Raw genomic sequence first — 21,922 nt, 5'->3', positions numbered from 1 at the left:
TGCTACCAGCCTAGGTGAAAATGAGTGTTTGCCCAATCCCTTCGACAAGACCACTTTCGCTGCTTCCAGTGCAGAGCACTCCCAGTTAGAGCTATGTGGGTGCATGGATATAGAAATATGCCAGGAACCAAGCTCGCCAAGCCTATACCGAGATCCGATCGGTCGCTTTGTCCCTTCGAAGGCGAAGAGGAAGTACCACATATCGCAAGCTCGATACCGCACGCGAATCCGGTGGTATAGACAAGCCCCAGACGGCGACAACTCCCCGACATATCCGAAGACTTCGAGGCCCTGCTGCAGAAGTGTCGCCCATGTTGCTTTCCGAAACCGAGAGAAACAAATCCTGGAGCAATCGGGACACACCTTCTACTTAACGCTACCAGATCCCCAAACAGTTTCTCGAACTCTATTTGCTGTGCTTTAAGCCCCCACTAGTAGAAGCCGGCAAAATAGTCGATTTCGTCTACATCTACCCACCCCACCAATTTCAACCCTCGGCGGGCAAACTCCGAATCATTCTCGCCGATGACTGCGATCCGGGTCCCAAGGACAGGCACAACCAATGCACCGACTGTCTCGCCACTCTATCGGAACTGCCTGCTCTCTTTGGACCCGACAACTCTACGCAAGTGCGGGCGCCATCGACCACTCGCGTCGACAGCAAGAAATGTGTTCTCTGGGAAAAGAAAGCAATAGACTACACACCCCAGGAGCTTACTCCCACTTTCGAGGTTCCCGGCGAGATCGTGGTCAACAGCTGTTTCGCAAATATAGAGAACCTGTACGACAACGCCTGTGCTTTCTGGAGCATCACGGTATGCACTCCTCGCCAGCAAATTGGTGGACCGTTGTCCGTGCAAGGAGAAAGAGTCTTGTATCTTCCGGCAGCTATCGGGGAAGCAGAGGTACCACAGGGACGGGCAATATTTGGCATACCCCATTGCCCAACTATGGCGGACCCAAGGATATGGAAGTAGCACCCCCTCCGCAGCGAACACCGAAAAACCGCTAACGCGTCCCAGAAGGAGTCTACATGTGCAAAAGTTTGCTGTAGCGAGATACAAAGGGAAGAACCGGCTGTTGTTGCTACTTTCGATCCCCGACTGGGGAAACGATTCCAGTCTACGGCTACAAGATACGAGAATCGATTCGGGCCGCCGGTGGAATAGAACGCCTACGGTTGGTGCGGGAACCGTTTCTGTGCACGCTCGGCAAAATCTGCTACTCACCTATATCGGAAAAGAAAGACGATAGAGAAGTAGAATTGCTGCTTCCTGACCTTGGGCGAGAATAGGTTCTATGGGTCCTGCACCACAGGGCTAGGGAGAGTAGACCCTCCAACAGCTCGCCTAGTATTTTTGCAGATGCAGTCGCGGGCTGGGGGTTGCAAAGGCGAATGGAGTCGTACACTTGTCTAGCGACACCACTGGAGAGGAAGCGTTGGCCCCCAGCACAGACGCATTGCCTGCTGCCGCTAGCTCAACGTCTACCAGCAGCTTATTGCCTGCGGCCATCTTGCCCCCCAGCGAGCCGTCTACCAGCAGCATATTGCCTGCTGCAGAGCCGACTGCGCCCACCGTCCAGGACTTCTACGACCGCTTGGGGAGGCTAGAGGCTCGTGTGGAGCAAACAGCAGCGATGTCGGCTTGTGTGGAGCAAACCACAAATGCGTTGCCGGCTCGTGTGGAGCAAACCACGAATTTGTTGGTCGACATCTTGTCGATGCTGGACAAGGACGACGAGGAAGAGGAAATAGAAAACGCCGAGGAGGAACAAGAAGAGACCCGTCTGGATATCCAGAAGGTGCGGCAGATGCTAGAAACAGCCCAAAGGTGGACCTACCTTTCGCTAGCAGCTGTTTTTCTCTGGAAGATTGTGTACAAGACCTGGAAGCACAGCAAACCAGTTTCCTCCTCCTTCGCACCCCCTCCACACACCGGCAGAGAAGGTAGAAACACCCAAGACCAAACGTGGGGATCCCTTCCATATGGAGTAGAGAGTGGTATGCAGCGTTTTGGGGGAAAAAAGTAATGTAGTAGGGTATACTTTCCGTACCACGATTTCCACGAAAAGCAGTTGGAATACGAAAACGGGCCTAGACAAGTGTACGACTCCATTCGCCTTTGCAACCCCCAGCCCGCGACTGCATCTGCAAAAAATACTAGGCGAGCTGTTGGAGGGTCTACTCTCCCTAGCCCTGTGGTGCAGGACCCATAGAACCTATTCTCGCCCAAGGTCAGGAAGCAGCAATTCTACTTCTCTATCATCTTTCTTTTCCGATATAGGCGAGTAGCAGATTTTGCCGAAGCGCACAGAAACGGTTCCCGCACCAACCGTAGGCGTTCTATTCCACCGCGTCCCGAATCGCTGTATCTTGTAGCCGTGACTGGAATCGTTTCCCCAGTCGGGGATCGGGGAGCAACAACAGCCGGTTCTTCCCTTTGTATCTCGCTACAGCAAACTTTTGCACATGTAGACTCCTTCTGGGGCGTTCTCATGGGCTTTTCGGTGTTCGCTGCACGGAGGGGGTGCTACTTCCATATCCTTGGGTCCGCCATAGTTGGGCAATGGGGTATGCCAAATATTGCCCGTCCGCCCCTGTGGTACCTCTGCTTCCCCGATAGCTGCCGGAAGATACAAGACTCTTTCTCCTTGCACGGACAACGGTCCACCAATTTGCTGGCGAGGAGTGCATACCGTATGCTCCAGAAAGCACAGGCGTTGTCGTGACAGGTTCTCTATATTTTGCGAAACAGCTGTTGACCACGATCTCTCTTCGAACCTCGAGTGGGAGTCGCCTCCTGGGGTGTGTAGTCTATTGCTTTCTTTTCCCAGAGAACACATTTCTTGCTGTCGGCGCGGTGGTCGATGGCGCCGCGACTTGCACGTAGAGTTGTCGGGTCCAAAGAGAGCAGGCAGTTCCGATAGAGTGGCGAGACAGTCGGTGCATTGGTTGTGCCTGTCCTTGGGACCGGATCGCAGTCATCGGCGAGAATGATTCGGAGTTTGCCCGCCGAGGGTCGAAATTGGTGGGGTGGGTAGATGTAGACGAAATCGACTATTTTGCCGGCTTCTACTAGTGTGGGCTTAAAGCACAGCAAATAGAGTTCGAGAAACTGTTTGGGGATCTGGTAGCGTTCAGAAGGTGTCCCCCGATTGCTCCAGGATTTGTTTCTCTCGGTCGGAAAGCAACATGGGGCGACACTTCTGCAGCAGGGCCTCAAGTCTTCGGATATGTCGGGAGTTGTCGTCGTCTGGGGCTTGTCTATACCACCTCGGATTCGCGTGTATCGAGCTTGCGATATGTGGTACTTCCTCTTCGCTTCCCGAAGGGACAAACGACCCGATCGGATCTCGGTATAGGCTTCGCGCGAGAGCTTGGTTCCTGGCATATTTCTATATCCATGCACCCACATAGCTCTAACTGGGAGTGCACTGCACTGGAAGCAGCCGAAAGTGGTCTTGTCGAAGGGATTGGGCAAACACTCATTTTCACCTAGGCTGGTAGCAGAATTAGCCCGTATGGAAGCTTCTGAGCAAGGTGTACCTATACAGGTTTTTCTTATCATTCCCCCTACTACTACAGTGTTAAAAAGTCCTCAGACCATACACGGGTGGATTGTCTGTGTTATACAGTGTTAAATAGTGTTGGGACCATACTCGGGTGGATTGTCTGTGTTGTACAGTGTTGAATAGTGTTGGGACCATACAAGGGTGGGTTGTCTGTTTATACAGTGTTAAATAGTGTTGGGACCATACTCGGGTGGATTGTCTGTGTTATACAGTGTTAATAGTGCTGGGACTGTACATGGGTGGATTGTCTGTGCATGCAGACAGCGGGTCGAAAATTAATGTGAAATGACCATGGTATATATAAAAACTTTAAAAAAATTGTTTTTACCTTTTCAAAGATGGACACATTTTATATGAATTTTTTTTTCCAGCTTTACACTGCATGCTATCAACAATAATCATTTAAAAAAAAATATAAATATTTATTAAATATTATTTTCAATCCAGCTGTGCACTAACTGGTGTGAGCCATCAATGGGATGCACCCTATTTTGGGGGGCCTAAGCTGTTGTGTCAGGACACCTAAGCACTCTGTTTGTCCAATGTATTCCTCATGACAACCTTGGCATATTATAACATGAAAAATATATTTTGGAGAGAAGTCAAGGTTAAAGCATGCATGGAATAGTTGCTTCCGGGTTTTGAAATTTATACATGAAATTTACATATTCCTAAGTTCCACGGTTTCCCTGTTTGGCACATGTTAATATCTTTTGTAAGTTAAAAGACTCTGTGTTTACTTTTCATCATTGTTGCATTAGTCAAAATTAAATTTAAATTAACATCATCATTCAAAATTGGAATGCTGTGGAAAAGTTGGGGATTCTCTGGGTTATGTGCAGACACATAGGGTAGACAGTGCTATTTTTGTGCTTATCATACACAATTAACAATGACTTTCTGTCTGTGGCTCTCTGTATTTCATCTTCCACATGTTGAATCTGGAATCCATGGGATTGTAGATTTCCTTTTCACAAGATGCATGTTCCTTGTAAATATATTTGATGCAACTATGCACATACACTTTGCTAACTTATATCGCCATGACTTACGTGACAGGATGAAAAATGTAGATATTGCTCAGTATCAGTAGGTTTATAGCCTGTATCTGTTTCTAGATTACATCTACATACGTTTCGATAAATGAAATTTCATAGTAACTGGAATCCATGGTAGAATCGAGAGGTTTGCTAAAATTATAAAGAATGGTATGAAACAAGAGTTGCCTTTGTGTCTTCAGCATAAAACAATTGTCAAAGAAACGTCTCCAAGTTGTTTTATAGGACATTAGGTCATAACTGCTCTCTCACTTGGGTTTCCATAATTGTTTCCAACTAACTGCCCACTGCATTACCATATACTGGTTTAAATATTCCTTATCAAAATGGAACAGATTGACATTCAAAATAAACTTAACTCTTGCTATGATGAATCCCTTTCAATTATACATAATAATCTGTGATGCCTTACACAAATGCATATAAAATTTATATGGAACAAGTAAGAAATGCCAAACGTGACGACCCACAACTCCAAACAAGTTTGAGTGCTGTTGAACTGACTTCAGTTATAGGTCACAGTAGCAGGTATGTTCATGTGGATCATAACTTGTTGAACTGACTTCAGTTATAGATCACAGTAGCAGGTATGTTCATGTGGATCATAACTTGTTGAACTGACTTCAGTTATAGGTCACAGTAGCAGGTATGTTCATGTGGATCATAACTTGTTGAACTGACTTCAGTTATAGGTCACAGTAGCAGGTAATGCTTCATGTGGATCATAACTTGTTGAACTGACTTCAGTTATAGGTCACAGTAGCAGGTACGTTCATGTGGATCATAACTTGTTGAACTGACTTCAGTTATAGGTTACAGTAGCAGGTATGTTCATGTGGATCATAACTTGTTGAACTGACTTCAGTTATAGGTCACAGTAGCAGGTACGTTCATGTGGATCATAACTTGTTGAACTGACTTCAGTTATAGGTCACAGTAGCAGGTACGTTCATGTGGATCATAACTTGTTGAACTGACTTCAGTTATAGGTTACAGTAGCAGGTACGTTCATGTGGATCATAACTTGTTGAACTGACTTCAGTTATAGGTCACAGTAGCAGGTATGTTCATGTGGATCATAACTTGTTGAACTGACTTCAGTTATAGGTTACAGTAGCAGGATGTGGATCATAACTTGTTGAACTGACTTCAGTTATAGGTCACAGTAGCAGGTACGTTCATGTGGATCATAACTTGTTGAACTGACTTCAGTTATAGGTTACAGTAGCAGGTACGTTCATGTGGATCATAACTTGTTGAACTGACTTCAGTTATAGGTCACAGTAGCAGGTATGTTCATGTGGATCATAACTTGTTGAACTGACTTCAGTTATAGATCACAGTAGCAGGTATGTTCATGTGGATCATAACTTGTTGAACTGACTTCAGTTATAGGTCACAGTAGCAGGTATGTTCATGTGGATCATAACTTGTTGAACTGACTTCAGTTATAGGTTACAGTAGCAGGTATGTTCATGTGGATCATAACTTGTTGAACTGACTTCAGTTATAGGTTACAGTAGCAGGTATGTTCATGTGGATCATAACTTGTTGAACTGACTTCAGTTATAGGTCACAGTAGCAGGTATGTTCATGTGGATCATAACTTGTTGAACTGACTTCAGTTATAGGTTACAGTAGCAGGTACGTTCATGTGGATCATAACTTTTTGAACTGACTTCAGTTATAGGTTACAGTAGCAGGTACGTTCATGTGGATCATAACTTGTTGAACTGACTTCAGTTACAGGTTACAGTAGCAGGATGTGGATCATAACTTGTTGAACTGACTTCAGTTATAGATTACAGTAGCAGGTATGTTCATGTGTATCATAACTTGTTGAACTGACTTCAGTTATAGGTCACAGTAGCAGGTACGTTCATGTGGATCATAACTTGTTGAACTGACTTCAGTTATAGGTTACAGTAGCAGGTACGTTCATGTGGATCATAACTTGTTGAACTGACTTCAGTTATAGGTTACAGTAGCAGGTACGTTCATGTGGATCATAACTTGTTGAACTGACTTCAGTTATAGGTCACAGTAGCAGGTATGTTCATGTGGATCATAACTTGTTGAACTGACTTCAGTTATAGGTTACAGTAGCAGGTACGTTCATGTGGATCATAACTTTTTGAACTGACTTCAGTTATAGGTTACAGTAGCAGGTACGTTCATGTGGATCATAACTTGTTGAACTGACTTCAGTTACAGGTTACAGTAGCAGGATGTGGATCATAACTTGTTGAACTGACTTCAGTTATAGATTACAGTAGCAGGTATGTTCATGTGTATCATAACTTGTTGAACTGACTTCAGTTATAGGTTACAGTAACTTGGACAGCATTAACTTGTTCATCAAACTTGACAAATATCAGAGCTGAAATAAAAAAAAAGAATAACACTTCATAAAATATTTCTTGAAACCTTCTTGCAAATCTGTAAAAGGGGATACTTCTTGTTTCTGCCACTGGTCTTGGCAGAGTTTCAGTATTGATGGACTGGGTTTAGTCTTTTAGTTTTTAGTCTGTGTTACAGGACAGAATTAGTCTTAAGACTAATGGCTAAGTCAAACAGTGGTACTGGTCTCCTGTCAAAATGACTACAACAAGTGACAGCAAGTTCAGATTAAGTATTGGTTTTCAAGAAAACCCTGCTGGGGTTCAAATAAGACTAGGAAGTGATAACGAAACTGAACAAAGTATCAAGCTGACAGGAATCCAGAGTGAGTCATGTAGTGTTTGCTGTATAACGGTGCTGTATAACAGTAGACATTGTCCTTGGTGTCTCCTCTACTCCTGACAGTGATGAAGGTCCACATACATGACCAATGTTAAACAAGTTCTTCATGTGTGTTGAAGCTGCATCTGAAACCAGTGACAAGGAATTTATTGGCCTGATTCCAGCACAGGTCCACTGTGGCCAGACAATCCCAATCAACAGAGTGAGATTCATGTGTTGTCTTCATTAACTAATTATTGACCCAGCAAAGGCAAACAGTGCCATAGCATGTTTGCAGGGAAAGGACACCGCCAGGCCAACAGTAGTAGGACATGATCAACCTCCTCCAGATGAGATGGAACATGATGAAACAGACATAACTAGTCAAAATTAACAAAGAGAAAACAAACGCTGTTATGTGATTTCCCTTGCTGCTCATGATGTCCGTTGCCACAGGCTGATGAGCCCCTCTCAGGAAACGGCCTCCATATTGTTGGTCCAGAGGGGCCATGGGCTCCATCACTTGTACAGCAATGATCAACAACACTGTGTCTAAGTAGGACTGGGGAGAGGAGGAAGGTGTATAACCAGCATTACCACCACAACAACAATCTCATACAACTTTCAGTGCTTGCTTTGTGTTTTGCGAGCTGGCAAATTTTCACAGTGGGCCTACTAAAAACAATGGTGGTCCCACTAACAGGATTTCCCAACTATTTACCAAACCTAAAAAAAATCATGGTATACACTATACAGTGACAAGGCGGGCCTGATGACTTCCTGCCACATGGTATACACTATACAGCGACACAGCGGGCCTGATGACTTCCTGCCACATGGTATACACTATACAGGGACACAGCGGGCCTGATGACTTCCTGCCACATGGTATACAGCGACACTGCAGGCCTGATGACTTCCTGCCACATGGTATACAGCGGCACTGCAGGCCTGATGACTTCCTGCCACATGGTATACACTATACAGGGACACAGCGGGCCTGATGACTTCCTGCCACATGGTATACAGCGGCACTGCAGGCCTGATGACTTCCTGCCACATGGTATACAGCTTACACTGCAGGCCTGATGACTTCCTGCCACATGGTATATACAGCGGCCTGATGACACAGCAGGGCCTGATGACTTCCTGCCACATGGTATACAGCGACACTGCAGGCCTGATGACTTCCTGCCACATGGTATACAGCGACACTGCAGGCCTGATGACTTCCTGCCACATGGTATACAGCGCGACACTGCAGGCCTGATGACTTCCTGCCACATGGTATACAGCCACACCGCAGGCCTGATGACTTCCTGCCACATGGTATACAGCGACACTGCAGGCCTGATGACTTCCTGCCACATGGTATACAGCGACACAGCAGGCCTGATGACTTCCTGCCACATGGTATACAGCGACACTGCAGGCCTGATGACTTCCTTCCACATGGTATACAGCGACACAGCAGGCCTGATGACTCCCTGCCACATGGTATACAGCGACACTGCAGGCCTGATGACTTCCTGCCACATGGTATACAGCGGCACTGCAGGCCTGATGACTTCCTGCCACATGGTATACACTATACAGGGACACAGCGGGCCTGATGACTTCCTGCCACATGGTATACAGCGACACTGCAGGCCTGATGACTTCCTGCCACATGGTATACAGCGACACTGCAGGCCTGATGACTTCCTGCCACATGGTATACAGCGACACAGCGGGCCTGATGACTTCCTGCCACATGGTATACAGCGACACTGCAGGCCTGATGACTTCCTGCCACATGGTATACAGCGGCACTGCAGGCCTGATGACTCCCTGCCACATGGTATACTCTACACAGGGACACAGCAGGCCTGATGACTTCCTGCCACATGGTATACAGCGACACTGCACCGCCGGCCTGATGACTTCCTGCCACATGGTATACAGCGGCACTGCAGGCCTGATGACTTCCTGCCACATGGTATACACTATACAGGGACACAGCGGGCCTGATGACTTCCTGCCACATGGTATACAGCGACACTGCAGGCCTGATGACTTCCTGCCACATGGTATGCACTATACAGGGACACAGCGGGCCTGATGACTTCCTGCCACATGGTATACAGCGACACTGCAGGCCTGATGACTTCCTGCCACATGGTATACAGCGACACAGCGGGCCTGATGACTTCCTGCCACATGGTATACACTATACAGGGACACAGCGGGCCTGATGACTTCCTGCCACATGGTATACAGCGACACTGCAGGCCTGATGACTTCCTGCCACATGGTATACAGCGACACTGCAGGCCTGATGACTTCCTGCCACATGGTATACAGCGCACAGCAGGCCTGATGACTTCCTGCCACATGGTATACAGCGACACTGCAGGCCTGATGACTTCCTGCCACATGGTATACAGCGACACTGCAGGCCTGATGACTTCCTGCCACATGGTATACAGCGGCACTGCAGGCCTGATGACTTCCTGCCACATGGTATACACTATACAGCGACACTGCAGGCCTGATGACTTCCTGCCACATGGTATACAGCGACACTGCAGGCCTGATGACTTCCTGCCACATGGTTTACAGCGACACTGCAGGCCTGATGACTTCCTGCCATATGGTATGCACTATACAGGGACACACTTACCCGAGGAACTGATGCCAGTCAGCATGGCGCTACCAGTATGGTGCTGCCTCATCACCACTGAAGGTCCTAGGTCATTGTTTTAAAAATGATGCACTGTATCCTTTTTGTTATTTACATCTTTGGTTGAATACACAAGCTTTTATACACAATAGCACTGAACTATATTTGCTTCACTACATTCAATGTAAATAAACACCATAATAAACACTGGCAAAATCACAAGATAAAAACTACCTGTAAAACAAGTGATATCATGGTAACACTCACAGAATTTCAGGACTACAATATTATATGTAGTTCAGAAGAGGTGTGAAAATTTGATTGATATTTGCCTTTCTAAGCTATTCAGGGCTAAAATCAAACATTTATTTTCAAGTGATTTGCAGATTGACAATGACAAAACTTGTGCCGCTGACTCTCAAGACAATGTTCACCTAGTTACGCCTACTCAGTGAAGCCCTGTAGCACAAACAGCAGCCAGCCAGCAGTCAGCAAGTTAGAGTTACCTCCCCATGTGACTGCTGCTGCTTTCCAATGTTAGTGTTGTGATGTTATCAAAGCACAGACGTTATGACAAACATCAGGGTCAATACCGACTCCTTCCTAACTGGCCAAACTTCATTATTACGCTCTGATAGGGGTGATAAACAGACATGTCAGTCGCAATTCTTAAAGACCAGCCACGTCAGTCAATTCTCACTAAAACTTTTCATTAACATGGCAAATATTTGTTCCCCTGATAACGTCGCTTCATGAACAATCAACAAGGTAAAGATGTTCTTTTCCGGGGGCGACATTCCAGCAGGGAGTCCTTCAGTGTAATACAATGTTTTAAGTGGGACCGGACAGGTACTGTGGTTATCTCCACAAGTCAGGATAAGCCACATGCGATAACTACAATCAGTGCAGCAGCAGGGCCTAACCCTCAATGTTGGTCTTCTTCGATCAGTGTAGCAGCTATCATGTGTTGGGTAGGCATGGCTTCAGTACCAGCAGAGAGTAGATCATATTTACTTAGGAGCCCATCACAATGTTTACAGGGAAGGATGCCATACATTCTTCTTTGGGGATGAAAGGTGATAAACTGCAGCATCTCAAGTCCTATTGATGAATATTCGATGAAATCATCACCAACTTCAGCAAACATCATCAGTGAAGGAGCAACTTTCCTTACTGTGAATATGAAGAATTTTTTACAATTATTCAGATATTTAAAAAAATCGAGAGAGGGAAACTTCCGAACACCATGTTTTGGATAGCACTTCCTGGAATGCCAATTTATTCTTTGATTACCTATCATGTTCTCATAAGGTACAATGATGTGCTAGGGATCCACCCTGTATTAGACACTCAGTCTTTGTTACAAATCCAGTCTGTGTTAGAGATCCAATCTGTGTAAGAGACCCAGCCTGTGTTACAGATCCACCGTGTATAAGACCCAGTCTGTGTTACAGATCCACCGTGTATAAGACCCAGTCTATGTTACAGATCCACCGTGTATAAGACCCAGTCTATGTTACAGATCCACCGTGTATAAGACCCAGTCTGTGTTACAGATCCACCGTGTATAAGACCCAGTCTGTGTTACAGATCCACCGTGTATAAGACCCAGTCTGTGTTACAGATCCATCGTGTATAACACCCAGTCTGTCACAGATCCACCGTGTATAAGACCAAGTCTATGTTACAGATTCGACGTATAAGACCCAGTCTGTGTTACAGATCCACCGTGTATAAGACCCAGTCTATGTTACAGATCCACCGTATAAGACCCAGTCTATGTTACAGATCCACCGTATATAAGACCCAGTCTGTGTTACAGATCCACCGTGTATAAGACCCAGTCTGTGTTACAGATCCACCGTGTATAAGACCCAGTCTATGTTACAGATCCACCGTATAAGACCCAGTCTATGTTACAGATCCACCGTGTATAAGACCCAGTCTGTGTTACAGATTCACCGTGTATAAGACCCAGTCTATGTTACAGATCCACCGTGTATAAGACCCAGTCTATGTTACAGATTCACCGTGTATAAGACCAAGTCTATGTTACAGATCCACCGTGTATAAGACCCAGTCTGTGTTACAGATCCACCGTGTATAAGACCCAGTCTGTGTTACAGATCCACCGTGTATAAGACCCAGTCTGTGTTACAGATCCACCGTGTATAAGACCCAGTCTATGTTACAGATCCACAGTGTATAAGACCCAGTCTGTGTTACAGATCCACCGTGTATAAGACCCAGTCTATGTTACAGATCCACCGTGTATAAGACCCAGTCTGTGTTACAGATCCACCGTGTATAAGATCCAGTCTGTGTTACAGATCCACCGTGTATAAGACCCAGTCTATGTTACAGATCCACCGTGTATAAGACCCAGTCTGTGTTACAGATCCACCGTGTATAAGACCCAGTCTGTGTTACAGATCCAGCGTGTATAAGACCCAGACTGTGTTAGGGGCAATGCCTGTGTATAAGACCCAGCCTGTGTTAATGTTAGGGGCAATGCCTGTGTATTAGACCCAGCCTGTGTTAGGGATATTAGACCCACCCTGTGTTAGGCTAGTGGGTGAGTGAGTGAGTATAGTTTTATGTCACTTATTCCAGCAGGGGACACCAGGAATGAGCTTCACACATTGTACCCATGTGGGGAATCGAACCCGGATCATCAGTGTGACAAACAAATGCTTTAACCACTGGGCTATCCCTCCACACGGCTGTGTTCGGGATGAACCTGTTCTCTTCTTGCAGGTTGCTTTGAGCTACGTGGCCAGCGACAAGCAGAGGTAACATCTAGGATGAAGCCTGGAGTAGTTTTAAAAAGGCTTTTCACTGGAGAAATTCATGTTTTTTACACAATTTTAACCAATGTTATAATTACCACTCAGATGAGGAAACCATTCAAAATATGTTTTACAGATTTCAGATTTAATGACATCAAAAGTGTAATTTTTCAAAGGCATCCCCCAATGAGAAATATGAAAATGAAATATGTGAGGTGAGGTGAAATTGGGTTTAACGTCGTGCTTGAAAATATTTCGCTCACATGACAACGTGCATGCGTGTGTATGTGTATGTGCGGCTGCTTGTACTAGCCCAGACTGAAGCTGGTTTTATAGTGCTAGCCCACTGAGATACCATGCCGCAGTGAAGCATGAATACCCCACTCAGACACATTATACTGGCTCCGAGCCGACAAGTCCTTGTTGTACCCATTAATGCCGAGCGCCAGGCAGGGACCAACAAGTACCATATGTTAACGTCTTTTGGTATGACGCTTAGACATATGTAAGTCGTTGATGGACCTACATCCACAAAGCACCCTTTCAGAAGTTAAACATCTTTATTTTGATGACAAGCACTCATTCCTTATGCAACAAGCCAGGCCAAGTAGGAAATGGGGAAGGGCAATGTACATACACAAGAAAGTTTTATGGGCAAGCAGGTGACTGGATAGGTCCAATCATCCATCACAAAGGAGGTTTCTTTACACTCACACCTGAGGTTGAGGGCAGATGAAACGAATTGCAAATGAAGGCTTCATAATTCATGATTAAGTTCAGAGGAAATATTCAATTTAAGTCACAGGTATAAATCTGAAACTGGTCATTATCAGCACTTTGGCAGGGGATATTCATCTGCCTCAGCCGTCGGTAATTAGAGGTTACAAACGCAGGGTCAGCAGTGCAGGGCACACTCCATTAAGCCATTGCTTGTGTAATACTGTAATAGTCTGTCAGCTGAACCCAGTAGGCTCAGCAATATATGCCATATGTACAGTCACATAATGATTGGTTAATACTTAACATCTTAGAGCAGTATCTTATGTTTTAAGAAAAAAGATGAAATCTTTTATGGCTTAATAGTAACTTTTGTAGTGTTACTTTTGTAACAGGAAAGATGGGCATCCCATTGTGTCCCATGCATGGTCACAGAAAACAGAGAAAGGATTAACAGAAATATCTGGACACAGGTATTGTAAACATTGTCAGTGATGAAAATAAGAACATTTAAAAGTTTTATAAAGTAACCTCAATTGTCAGGCTAAAGAAAACAAATCAAAACAAATTATTTTTTAATGAAAAGTTGAAAGGCTAGCCTCTGTAGCTGACCTAAACTTAAAACAAGACTGAAGGCAAACAGAAAAAGACTGATATGAAAATGATGATATATTCCACATTAATGCATTATATATTCCAAATATTTGTAAACAAAAACACATAAATAACATGTCTCAATTCAAATATACACATGTATATGTAGGCATTGCAGCTTTTCTGCAGCAGCTGCAACATGGGGGCCATGAGTCTTATGTCTGATCTGAATATGGTATGTAAGTACTTACACAGGTCGTCCAAACTCATCCTTGTCTACGGCGACCTCGGACACACCCTCCTTCTCCATCAACATTTTCCGGAACACAGACACCTTCCCCTCAATTTCCTCTGCTGAATACCTGTAAACAAGGAACACTGCTGTTCACAACTGTTACACTTAAAGGTCACATGCAACCAAAACATCAAACATAAGTAAAACACAATTATCACTTCTTCATGACATATAATATGCATTGCTGATTATGAAAAAACAAATAAACAAAAATATAAGCGTATAATCGCAAATCAAAAGTGCAATATTTTGTACTTGGGTTTACCTCCCTCGAAACGAAGCAGCCGGGATACCGAACCCAGTCAGAGCGGGTGGGTGTGCACTCAAGTGTAACGGCTGGTTCATTAGCAGATGCCGCCTTCACGGGTCATTGTGTGTGTATATATAGAGATGTTGGGTTTTGTAAATACATGCTCATTTTTTGTGTATAACATTTTGCAATCAACAGACATCATAACATGTCATGTGTTCAAGTATCACACCTGCCTGTCTGTGTAATTACATAATGTGACAGAGACCGAACTCGGGCCATAAATCAATGCGTTTTGTTTATGGTGTATAGCCTGATTGGTGTTAATTTCAAATTGCATGTGGTCAGTGATCGCAGTTGTTTATTGAATATTGTCATTAGCAGACAGGCAGGCTGACACACAGGTGTCAATAAAACAAGACATTGAGTTTTGTCTGTGACAGCGACATATCTATATCACAGTTAGAAATTGTGTCAACGCTAAATAATGACATTGCTTTTAAGTATCGAACTGAGAAAATGACTCGGTAAGAAGAACGTGTGGTGAAATAGACAAATGAAATTATATAAACAGTTTATTTACCGTCATAACATATATAAAGTTCGCGCTTGTGAGATATCAACAAAACATTATGAAAATAGCTCACACCAAAGCCTTCACCGAGTATTCACCAGACAGCCCGCTTCCAAGTTGCGCGAACCTATTTCACTGCGCACGTGCTATGAGCGCAGCCCAGCTGTTGAAACCCGTATTCCCCAGAAAAGTCTGGGGAAAATTAGTGAAACGTTTGAACTCCGATTTCGCGCGTTTTTTTTCATCGCGTTATTTTTCAACTTTATAAGTTGAATTCGCATTTTTGACGCTTTGTTTCGGTATGTCCATACCGAAAGGTATCAGAATCTGCAAAGTTGTGTTTTACGTTGCATGTGACCTTTAAGGGTAAACAAATAATGGCACTATCGATCTTGCAGGTCCTGCACTAAACAAGTCATAGGTGAGTGAGAGAGTTTAGTTTTACGCCACTTTTAGCAATATTCCAGCTATATCACAGCGGGGGCACCAAGAATGGGCTTCACACAGGAAAGGACAGGGTATGACAGGGTTGGACTTGGTAGTACAGGGTTGGACAGGGTAGGACAGGGTAAGACAGGGTTTGTAAGGGTTGGACAGGGTAGGCCAGTATAGGCCAGGGTTGGACAGGGTAGGACAGGGTTGGACAGGGTAGGCCAGGGTAAGCCAGGGTTGTACAGGGTAGGACAGGGCAGGACAGGGTAGGCCAGGATAGGACAGGGTAGGTCAGGGTAGGCCAGGGTTGGACAGGACAGGACAGGGCAGGGTAAGCCAGGGTTGTACAAGATAGGACAGGGTAGGACAGGGTTGGATAGGATAGAACACGGTAGGCCAGGGTTGGACAGGATAGGACAGGGTAAGCCAGGGTAGGACAGGGTAGGCCAAGAAAGGGACAGGGTAGGCCAGGGTTGGACAGGACAGGACAGGGTAAGCCAAGGTTGTACAAGATAGGACAGGGAACGACAGGGTAGGCATGTTTTGGACAGGGTTGGACAGGGTAGGACAGGGTAGGACAGGGTAGGACACGGTTTGTAAGGGTTGGACAGGGTTGGACTGGGTACGCGAGGGTTGGACATGGTAGGACAGGGTGAGCCAGGGTTGTCCAGGGTAGGACAGGGTGAGCCAGGGTCGTACAGGGTAGGCCAGGGTTTGTAAAGGTTGGACACGGTAGGACAGGGTTGTACAGGGTAGGACAGGGTTTGTAAGGGTTGGACAGGGTTGGACAGGGTTGGACTGGGTTGGACAGGGTAGGACAGGGTTGGACAGGGTAGGACAGGGGAAGCCAGGGTAGGACAGGGTTTGTTAGGGTTGGACTGGGTAGGACAGGGTAAGCCAGTGTAGGACAGGGTTTGTAAGGGTTGAACAGGGTTTGTAAGGGTTGGACAGGGTTGGACTGGGTTCGACTGGGTAGGACAGGGGAAGCCAGGGTAGGACAGGGTTTGTTAGGGTTGGACTGGGTAGGACAGGGTAAGCCAGTGTAGGACAGGGTTTGTAAGGGTTGAACAGGGTATGACAGGGTGAGCCAGGGTAGGACAGGCTTTGTAAGGGTTGGACAGGATAGGACAGGGTTGGACAGGGTAGGACAGGGTAAGCCAGGGTTGTACAGGGTTGTACAGGGTAGGACAGGGTTTGTAAGGGTTGGACAGGGTTGGACTGGGTAGGACAGGGTTTGTAAGGGTTGGACAGGGTTTGTAAGGGTTGGACTGGGTTTGTAAGGGTTGGACTGGGTTTGTAAGGGTTCGACCGGGGAGGACAGGGTTTGTAAGGGTAGGACAGGGTTTGTAAGGGTTGGACTGGGTTTGTAAGGGTTGGACTGGGTTTGTAAGGGTTGGACTGGGTTTGTAAGGGTTGGACTGGGTAAGACAAGGTAGGACAGGGTAGGATGGTGTTTGTCCAGATGGTGTAATAGTTCTGGTGAATAAAATGTATGTCAGACATGAGGTGGTGTGTGAAGATCACAGAGGCATTTCAATATCTTGGAATGAAATATTTCTGGCAAAAAAAATCGAGGTTGATATCACTTATCACATAGTTGGGTTTGTGCCAATGCGAATCTACAAATCAATCAAATGAATCTCCTTGTTGCACTAACTGATCAGGGATGGCAGAATGGACAAGACTTTGACATTTAATAAATGAAATTTGTACAAGCCATTGATACAACAGTCTGAGAAGAATGACAGAAGGCATGTAAGTGTTCATCAGTCAAGGTTCAGAAATATTTTGCATAAATTACTGAGAGTGAAAATATTCTGTTGCCCTGTACAACATGCCAGCTATATGATTGTGAATCAGTTTAACTCAACACCAGTCCACCTGAAGCTTTCACTGTCATACATCGAGTTCCCAGAGACTCTGAGGTGATAGATGAAGATGACATTTATCAAAGAAAATATGAGCTTCTAAAATATCATAGCAACTGCATGTTATACCCAATTTGAAAGGTGTAACAATACTGTTAATAAATATGAAAGTTATTTTCATCACATTTTGCAAATAATATAATTTCCACCTAAGTAAATTTGTACTTAATAAAAGTGCAAGCTTGCACATTCATAATTACCAGATTTAGCACAGAAGCAGCAGAAACCAGGGGTGATTTTTGCTAACTGTAAGATATCATATTATATCCTCTCACATATTTCTTTTGTATTTTCATGTTCAAGTAATTGGAAAATTATTGAAAACAGTTATTTAAACAATATGTATGGTGGTATTTTTGACCCATGACAGAGCTTTCCACTCTGTAGTAGGAGACAGCACTTTCGAAGCTGTCCAAAGCTCTGATAATAATAATAATCTTTTCTTTTCTTTGTTTCACTTTTTTTCTGATTTGCTTGGTACAGTTATATCCTTCCTATACAACACTATGCATATATACAGCACAATGAAAACAAACACGATAAGTGAGATCGGATAGGTTATGTAAATAGGTTGTGGCATGATGACCAGAAAGTCATGAACTTGCTGTATTTGCATACAAAGTAAGCATTGCATTTATGGAGATTGTAACTATGGTTTAATTTGGCTTTGAGACTTTCATGAGTTGGACGTATATTTGCTAGAGTTCTGGAATATATATATATTCCTTTGATATGATAAACATCAAGTTTAGAACATTGTTGCATTTTTCATGAAAACCCAGGATTATTTTCGGAATTATTAATAATAATAATTTTGATAGGACTATTGATGTCCCTTCATCAATTAGAAACAACTCCCACTGCTATCATGACGCCGCTTCATCACTTAGCACTAACTCACCACTTCCATCCCTATGTCAATTCATAACTTAGAACTAACTCCCCACTTCCATCCTGATGTCCCTTCATCACACTTAGAACTAACTCACCACTTCCATCCTGATGTCCCTTCATCACGTACAACTAACTCCCCACTTCCAACCTGATGTCCCTTCATCACTTAGAACTAACTCACCACTTCCATCCTGATGTCCCTTCATCACGTACAACTAACTCACCACTTCCAACCTGATGTTCCTTCATCACTTAGAACTAACTCCTGATGTTCCACTTCCATCCTGATGTTCCTTCATCACTTAGAACTAACTCCCCCACTTCCATCCTGATGTTCCTTCATCACTTAGAACTAACTCCCCACTTCCATCCTGATGTTCCTTCATCACTTAGAACTAACTCCCCACTTCCATCCTGATGTTCCTTCATCACTTAGAACTAACTCACCACTTCCATCCTGATGTTCCTTCATCACTTAGATATAACTCCCCACTTCCAACCTTATGTTCCTTCATCACTTAGAACTAACTCACCACTTCCATCCTGATGTTCCTTCATCACTTAGAAATAACTCACCACTTCCAACCTGATGTTTCTTCATCACTTAGCACTAACTCACCACTTCAATCCTGATGTTTCTTCATCACTTAGCACTAACTCACCACTTCCAACCTGATGTTCCTTCATCATTTGGCACTAACTCCCCACTTCCATCCTGATGTTCCTTCATCACTTAGCACTAACTCCCCACTTCCATCCTGATGTTCCTTCATCATTTAGAATTAACCTAATAGTCACTTACAATTAACTCCCCACTTCCAACCTGATGTTCCTTCATCACTTAGAACTAACTCACCACTTCCATCCTGATGTTCCTTCATCACTTAGAAATAATTCCCCACTTCCAACCTGATGTTCCTTCATCACTTAGCACTAACTCACCACTTCCATCCTGATGTTCCTTCATCACTTAGCACTAACTCACCACTTCCATCCTGATGTTCCTTCATCACTTAGCACTAACTCCTCAAATGTCACAAATGTCTGAAGAGAGCAATGCAGCATGTGTGATGATCTGGGTCAATGGTGGACTATAATCTCACAATCTGCGAAAATGTCACAAATGTCTAAAGAGAGCAATGCAGCAGACTGCTGAGTTTTGGCTTTTAGCAATATTCAAGCAACATTACGGCGGGGGACACCAGAAATGGGCTTCACACGTACCCATGTGCGGATTCGAACCCGGGTCTTCGGCGTGACAAGCCATCGCTTTAACCACTAGACTACCCCACCGCCCCCAAATGTCTAAAGAGAACAATGCAGCATGTGCGATGATCTGAGTCAATGGTGGACTATAATCTCACAATCTGCGAAAATGTCACAAATGTCTGAAGAGAGCAATGCAGCATGTGCGATGATCTGGGTCAATGGTGGACTATAATCTCACAATCTGCAAAAATGTCACAAATGTCTGAAGAGAGCAATGCAGCATGTGCGATGATCTGAGTCAATGGTGGACTATAATCTCACAATCTGCGAAAATGTCACAAATGTCTAAATAGAGCAATGCAGCAGACTGCTGAGTTTTGGCTTTTAGCAATATTCAAGCAACATTACGGCGGGGGACACCAGAAATGGGCTTCACACGTTGTACCCATGTGCGGATTCGAACCCGGGTCTTCGTCGTGACAAGCCATCGCTTTAACCACTAGACTACCCCACCGCCCCCAAATGTCTAAAGAGAGCAATGCAGCATGTGCGATGATCTGAGTCAATGGTGGACTATAATCTCACAATCTGCCAAAATGTTACAGTTTTCGGTTTTTATCTTGCAACTAAGTTGACATGTCAAAAGGGAGAGTTTGTCATGTAGATGTTTGTTTGAGGAAATAAATGTTGTGAAAAGAGCTGAAATGTTCATGTTCTACTTTAATTCTGCTGTACTCTTGTCCTTTTAGTCATCTCACTGTCAACTAGTAAACTAAGGAGGCCATGGACAATATGAGTTTTCCCTGACACTTTGAACAACAAACACAGGTCAGTTTGTCCAATTACACCTGTGATTGTCCCAGGTGTCCAACATTGTCTTTTGTTTAAGCATGAACTAAAGTGAACATTACTTTCTGATGGGTTAACAAATTGAGCTCTCAGACTGACATAATTGTGATATACTTGGATGGCTGCTGAAAGCAGTCCTAAGCAACAACATTCACTCACTCATTCACTCTTCTGATATATATGGATTATTAGACAACAGTATGAAACATTCACTCACTCATTCACTCTTCTGATGTATATGGATTATTAGACAACAGTATGAAACATTCACTCACTCATTCACTCTTGCGATATATATGGATTATTAGACAACAGTATGAAACATTCACTCACTCATTCACTCTTGCGATATATATGGATTATTAGACAACAGTATGAAACATTCACTCACTCATTCACTCTTGCGATATATATGGATTATTAGACAACAGTATGAAACATTCACTCACTCATTCACTCTTGCGATATATATGGATTATTAGACAACAGTATGAAACATTCACTCACTCATTCACTCTTGTGATATATATGGATTATTATGGACAATAGTATGAAACATTCACTCAGTCATTCACTCTTGTGATATATATGGATTATTACGGACAACAGTCTGAAACATTCACTCACTCATTCACTCTTGTGATATATATGGATTATTACAGACAACAGTATGAAACATTCACTCTTGCGATATATATGGATTATTATGGACAATAGTATGAAACATTAACTCACTCATTCACTCTTGTGATATATATGGATTATTACGGACAATAGTATGAAACATTCACTCACTCATTCACTCTTCTGATATATATGGATTATTACAGACAACAGTATGAAACATTCACTCACTCATTCACTCTTGTGATATAGATGGATTATTACGGACAATAGTATGAAACATTAACTCACTCATTCACTCTTGTGATATATATGGATTATTACGGACAATAGTATGAAACATTCACTCACCCATTCACTCTTCTGATATAGATGGATTATTATGGACAATAGTATGAAACATTCACTCACTCATTCACTCTTCTGATATATATATGGATTATTACGGACAATAGTATGAAACATTCACTCACTCAGTCATTCACTCTTGTGATATATATGGATTATTACGGACAATAGTATGAAACATTCACTCACTCACTCATTCACTCTTGTGATATATATGGATTATTACGGACAATAGTATGAAACATTCACTCACTCATTCACTCTTGTGATATATATGGATTATTACGGACAACAGCGTTCAACGACAACGTTGCAGCTTTCACTCACTGGAATGTTATCACTTACTCTCAATTAGCAGGTTATGAGTTCTGATATACGCTTGGAATCACTTCTCTTATAAGTAGC

General features: G+C 43.9%; 1 protein-coding gene across 4 annotated transcripts in view; it reads right to left on the bottom strand.

Moving 5' to 3' along the window:
* Nucleotides 1–21,922, bottom strand: part of LOC124259255 (serine/arginine repetitive matrix protein 2-like) — a 151,084-nt gene that overhangs the window by 92,582 nt on the left and 36,580 nt on the right. For all 4 annotated transcript variants that reach the window (XR_006893791.1, XM_046693363.1, XM_046693364.1 and 1 more), the window contains exon 3: nucleotides 14,366–14,476. Coding sequence is in view for 3 of the 4 variants with exons in the window: in XM_046693363.1 (XP_046549319.1) it covers nucleotides 14,366–14,476 (111 nt within the window). In the remaining variant the exon portion in view is untranslated. The remainder of the gene's footprint in view (nucleotides 1–14,365; nucleotides 14,477–21,922) is intronic.

The sequence above is a fragment of the Haliotis rubra genome, unplaced genomic scaffold, assembly GCF_003918875.1.
Source record: "Haliotis rubra isolate DU_JTF1 unplaced genomic scaffold, ASM391887v1 Scf715, whole genome shotgun sequence".
Classification (NCBI taxonomy): domain Eukaryota; kingdom Metazoa; phylum Mollusca; class Gastropoda; order Lepetellida; family Haliotidae; genus Haliotis; species Haliotis rubra.
This window is presented reverse-complemented; position numbering and strand designations above follow the sequence as displayed.